Source organism: Pteropus alecto, unplaced genomic scaffold, assembly GCF_000325575.1.
Source record: "Pteropus alecto unplaced genomic scaffold, ASM32557v1 scaffold110, whole genome shotgun sequence".
In the NCBI taxonomy this organism is placed as follows: Eukaryota; Metazoa; Chordata; class Mammalia; order Chiroptera; family Pteropodidae; genus Pteropus; species Pteropus alecto.
In genome coordinates this window covers 11,032,393-11,038,392 of record NW_006431920.1, presented here as the reverse complement: position 1 = coordinate 11,038,392, position 6,000 = coordinate 11,032,393, and the positions used below count along the sequence as shown (strand labels likewise).

Here is a 6,000-nt window from a genome sequence, read left to right as displayed (position 1 = left end):
CCGGACCAGGTGGACGGAAGGTGGCATCCCCTGGTTCTGTAAGCGACAGGACAACAGGCACCTGGCCAGACCTAGAGACAGGCGAGATGCCCTTTTATGGGTTTTTCCAAGGACTTTAGTCTCCTGGTTGAAATAGGAGGCCCTGTATCCCATCAGAAGGACCTCATGACTCATTTCCTCCCAGTCCGGCTTCAGTCTGGGGACGTGGACCCCTCCTTCCCCTTACCTAATTGCCCAGCACCCTTGGGGGCTCTCGGCACGGCACGCTTGGGTCTAAAGTAAGCTGCAGCTGGGAACAGAAGAAAGAGGGGAGGAGGGGCTGGCAGGGTAGGGGAACAGACTGTCACTCACCACCAGTTCATGGTTGGATGGAGGAATGCACGGGGCAGCCACCTATGGGAGGAACAGAGAAAGGGCAAGGTTAGCATCTTTCATCCCCATAGAAAACCAGGGCCTCCTGAGATCATTCCACAGCCCCCACCTCCATGCTAGACACCCCTCCCCTCAACTCACACACGCCGACACTCTCCAGTTTGAGAGTTCGTAGGAGACTATCGGTAACGTGGGAAAATGCTTATTAGGCAATCATGCTCAGTGGGGAGATGGAGCAGCAAAAGGCAAATGAAATGTATGTCACAATTTTTAAATTCTAAAAAATTATGCGGACGCCGAAAGATTGGAAGTCAATGCGCCACCATTTTAATAACGGTGGGTTAAAAGGTAATAAAAGTGAGGATTTTTTTTCTTTGCTTTATTTTCTAAATACCCCGCAATATGGTAGAATTTGTTTAAAAATTTTTTAAAACATATTTAAGACCTCTAGAAAAGGAAGTCACCTCCTTCATTCTCCCTAATGCCAAGATATCTCACCCAAAGGTCAGAGCTGTAGACAGCTGGCAGTTTCCCAAAGCGTGCGAGAAACAGGTTGGTGAAGGGCCCCTGCCAGCTCTTCCAAAGAAAGTCACCCGCATCACAGAAGTGCAAGGCCTTGAGAATTGAAAGCACCCTCTATGGGTGAGCTCTTATTTTATCATCATCTTCATCTTCCTCTCCGATGCGGGGTGGGGGTGCCAACTTGGGCCTCCAGACGGAGGGAGGGGAAGGAGGGAGGGCTGGATTGCTCCCTACCCTAAGATAACATCCCTCGGCCAGGCCAGGCAGCCAAACCTCTACCCTGACAATTAGCAGGGGCCTTTATCAGAGACTCAATGTGTTCCTTTTTTCTAGCTGGGACACGTTTTTCTTGGAGCTCATACCTCTATCTTGGCTCCAATTCCTGACCCAAGCACCAGGCAGGGGCCCACAGAGGGACAAAGGGGGAGGCTCTCCCTAGGGCATGAGGGTGTCTGGGCACAAGCCGTGGATGGCCAAAGAGGGGGTGGCTGCCTCCTCGGACAGGACAGTGGGCAACCCCTGCCCCCCCAGCCGCTACCCCAGTGGAGCAGTGATGGTGACAGCCTGCAGCCCTGGGTGGGGCTGCCTGTTCATAGAGGCCATCCTCAGCCAGGCCTGCCCTCCACCTGATCCCTTTTGTCATCTGATCAGCCTGAGGGATCCCCCAGGCTTGACACGCCAGTCCAGAAGGGGGCAATACCCACATGACAGTGCACCCCAAGCTCTGGAAGGGTGGAAAGCCTGGGAGCTAGTATCTCTGGTTCCTGACCCAGCAATGCTACAGGCTCCCTGCCCACCCATTCTCCAGCAGAGGCCTGCGTTGAGTCTCAGCGTCTATTGCCCCATACTGAACATCGCTCCAGGACTAGTGGGAGAATCACATATGAGACCAAGGAAAGGAGGATCTCACACTTATTGAATATGTACTATATGACAGGCATTGCTATCAATGCTTTACTTATGCTAGCTCATTTAATCTTTTCAACATCCCAATAAAATAGGTATCGTTATACCTCTAGTCGAGGTACAGAGGGAACAGAAAAGTTAAATAACTTGCCCAAGGTCACACAGCTGATCAATGGGCAGGGATGGGGTGGAGGGCGCCAGGCAGAAAGAGAAGGTCCCAGAGGTGGCTGTGGCCTGCAGGCCTCCCCGCCTGCCTTGTGCACCAAACAAGGTCTCACCCTCGGGGGACGCTGCTCTCCCTGACAGGCACGTTCATCAGGACTCCTGCACCTAGCACTGGGCTCCTCCCTCTCTCCTCCTGCCCCAGCAGCCCCACACCCCACTCTGGAGCTTATAGGTTTTAACCTCATGGAGCCAGGCCACGAGCGTCTCATCTCCCCGCTCCTGTTATGACCCATGGGCCCTCAGGCCTTGGGTGGGAGCGGGTGCGATCCACAGGACCGTGCCCTGCTTTGCTCCTTTCCTTGTTACATGAGGGTGGGCTTCTACTCTCCATTCTGGACCGGGATTGCGGAAGTGAGGGGGGTTACAAATAGGCAGGGGCAGAAACGGACAGGTATCCTCAGAGACAGGGGAGGGCCTCTCTCCCAGCACCATCCTGAGGAAGTGGAAAGAATGAGGGCTCAGGCGTCCTGACTCCAAGTCCCTTCCCTGTTTCCCTGAGGTAGAGACACCCCTTAAGGACTTAGATCTAGGGGCAGCTGCGGACCCCCAGGCAGAGGGCCTAATGCCTGCGTGCCCCAGCCGTCTCCTCTGCCCCCCACGCACAACTGCGCCTTCCAGCCCACTTTGTTGTGTATTTCCATGTTTTTTCTCTCCCCGCCACCCCCCCTCCGCTCTAAGCAAAGAAATGTTTCCTTAAAAGGCTCTCTCCTTCCCTCCGGCACCCTGGCCCCTGGCCACCCTCTTAGGAGCCTGGAATGTGCCAGGGAGAGCCAGGGCCCCCTGCCACTCTGTGGCCGGTGCCCTATGGCCCTACACTCCTAATGTCGGCAGTGATCACTCCCACTGCCCCCTGGGGACGCAAACTAGGAACCCTCCCTCTGCGGAGTGGGCAGACTCCAGGGTATCTGCAAGGGCCCTCAGTGCCAGCCCTGTCATTCATTCCTGTCCCCAGGGCTAGCAGTGCAGGATGGCAGGGCTCAGGCCAGGCCCAGGAAGTCAGCCTCAGGTGAACCTCCTTCTCTAAGGTACCTCCAGCAACCCATCTACGCAATGGGCGCTGAGCGGGCCTGATGCTCAGTCTTACCACTCAAAAAAAAAAAAAATCTAATAATAAAAATAGCGGCACAGCAAATACTCCCATGGAATTTGCTATACACTAGGCACTGATCCGCACACATAGTATAAATTAACTTTAATTCTCGCAACAATCCTGAGCATCCCATTTCGTAGATGCAGAGACTGAGACACAGAGAGGTGAATAAGCTGTTCGACAGAGGAGCCAGGATGCTAACCCAGAAGTCTGGTTCCAGACAGGCATGTACTTCTGCCCTTTCTGCCCTCTGTGCTGACTCTCCTGTAAACACTAACTTCCGCAGAGCCATTCACAACAACAGCGACAGAAAGTTTATGAAGTGCAGCTAGCTAAGCGTCCGCTACTGTCCTGAGCCCTCTCCTTGGACTCATTTGATCCTAATAGAAAAACGTATAGGGTCGATACTGCTATTGCCCCATTTCACAGATGAAGAAACTAAAGCCCAGAAAGAGTGAAGACATTTGCCCGAGGGCACTGGGGCAGAGTATTCCGGCTCCAGAGCCTGCGAGGTGGAGAGCTGGGGGTGCAGCGGGAGGTGAGTGTTCCCAGGCACCCAGGCCAGGGCTGATGCCTGGAATTCATCAGCCCACACCCACCAGTATTTGATGAACTTCAAAGATACCTGGGCACAGTGCCAACAACAGGGAACACCCTTGGAGACCACCCCCCAACGCAGGACATGAGGGTGGGTCTAAAGCGCCAGAACACAGCCAACCCAGGCAGGGAGCTCATCGCATGATCTGGCCTCTGCCTGGCCTCCTCTCCACCGGCATTCTCTGCCCATCTGCCTTGTCCAGAACCCAAAGCCAGACACAAGGGATGGGCTCCTCACAGTCCTTCCAACACCTAGCTCAGTTCTTCCTCAAGCCTCTGCGTATGCTGTTCCCTCTGCCTGAGATGCTCCGAGCCCTGCTGTGAGCATAGCTGGGTCCTTCCCACCCTCTGGCTTTAGCTTAAATGTTACCACCCCAGAGATGCCCTCCCTGACTCCCTTAAATTACACACACACACACACACGCACACACACACACACACACACACATAATATTTTCTGTCATGCACCCAAATCTCTCTCTTCACAGACCCAATTAAATTTGTAATTATATATAGATGTGCTTGTTTCCTTGTCTATAATCTCTTTCACTCTCTAGAAAACAAGTATCATGAGGCAGGGAGCATGTCTTGTTCATCACACAGGACCCAGCACACAGGAGGTGCACACTAAATATTTGCGGAAAGAATGAAAGAGATTCAAGTGCTGAGGAAGAGAGGTGCCCATAACAGCTAGTGGTAAAAATCACTGCCATTTGTTAAGCATCTACCATGTGCCTGGCAGTGGGCTAATCCTGCCATATGCCTGATCTCCCTGAGACTCTCTAATCCTGCAGTCAGTAATATTGCTCCCATTTTACAGATGAAGGAACTGAGGCTTGAAGAGGTCGTGACACTTGGCCCATGTCAATCATCTGGGAGGAGGCGAGCTGCCGGTGAAATCTCGGCCTGTGGTCTCCAGGCACGCCTCGCTGCAGAGCAGGAGAAAACCCAGGAACCCGCCTAGCATTGCCCCCGTCACCTCACTGAAATGCAAGTGGCCGAACCTGGTCCCCAACTGGATGACACTCCAATCCTCAGGTCTCAGCCTTGGTTACATAAAACTTCAGACTCCTAAATTTGTCTGGCCTTCCCGCATCCAGCCGGCCCTTGGAACTGGACAGGACAGCCTTGCCTTCAGATTAAACCAGAAAAACCTGAGTCTCCAAATCCAGCATTTCATACAATCCTGAGCAGAAAAGTTCTTTTTTCACCCCCTACTCCTTGCTAGTCCTTTTTTTGTGTGTATGTGGTAAAATGTGCATGACATAGAACTTACCATTTAAACCATTTCTGAGTATACAATTCAGTGGCATCAAGGACATTCACGATGCTCTACAATCAGCACCATTATCCATTTCCAGAACCTTTTCAACATCCCACATAGAAACCCCACATCCATTAAACAATAACTCCCCGTTCCTCTCTTCCCCAAGCCCCTGGTAACCTCTAATCCACTTTTTGTCTCTATGAATTTGCTTATTCTAGGGACCTTATATAAGAGGAATCATACAATATTTGCCTTTTTGTGCCTGGCTTATTTCACTTACTGTTATGGGCTGAATTGTATTTCCCAAAATTCAGATGTTGAAGTCCTAACCCCCCAATGTCTCAGAATGTGGCTGTACTTAAGAGATAGGGCCTTTAAAGGGGTGATTAAGTTAAAATAAGGCCATTAATGTGGGCCCTAATCTAGGAGGACCACGTGAGGACATAGCAGAAGGCAGCCGTCCACAAGCCGAGGAGAGAGGCCTCCAAGGAAACCAACCCTGCCAGGGCCTTCATTTTAGACCTCCAGCCTTCAGAACTGTGAGAAAATAAATTCCTCTTGTTTAAGCCACCCAGTCTTTTGTTAAGGCTGCCCTAATAAACTAATACACTTAGCATAATGTTTTCAAGATTCATTGATGTTGTCGCATGTATCAGAGTTGCCTTGCTTTTTAAAACTGAATACTACTCCATCATATGAACATATCACGTTGTGTTTCTCTGTCCATCCATCTGTGGACACCTGGGTTGCTTCCAGTGCTAACACCTGCTTCACAACCCTTCCCCCAACAACTCTAGGCACTCACCTCCAATGACACCGAAAGGTACATAGAAGGGAAGGAAATTGGCATTTGCAGAGCACCTACTGTATATCACTGAGCTGGGTGCTTTATCTATATCATTTTATTTAATATTTTTGACAAGTGTTTGAGGTAAATAGGCTCAGAGAAGCTAAGCAATTTGTCCCAAGTCAAACAGCTATAAGTAGCAGTAGTGGCTGAAGTAGAAGTGGTAGTTGCTAA

General features: G+C 51.2%; 1 protein-coding gene across 9 annotated transcripts in view; it reads right to left on the bottom strand.

Annotated features, from left to right (window-relative positions):
• Positions 1-6,000, bottom strand: part of TNS1 (tensin 1) — a 167,420-nt gene that overhangs the window by 108,994 nt on the left and 52,426 nt on the right. For all 9 annotated transcript variants that reach the window (XM_015585417.2, XM_015585418.2, XM_015585415.2 and 6 more), the window contains exon 2: positions 352-393. In XM_015585417.2, coding sequence (XP_015440903.1) covers positions 352-393 — 42 coding nt within the window. The remainder of the gene's footprint in view (positions 1-351; positions 394-6,000) is intronic.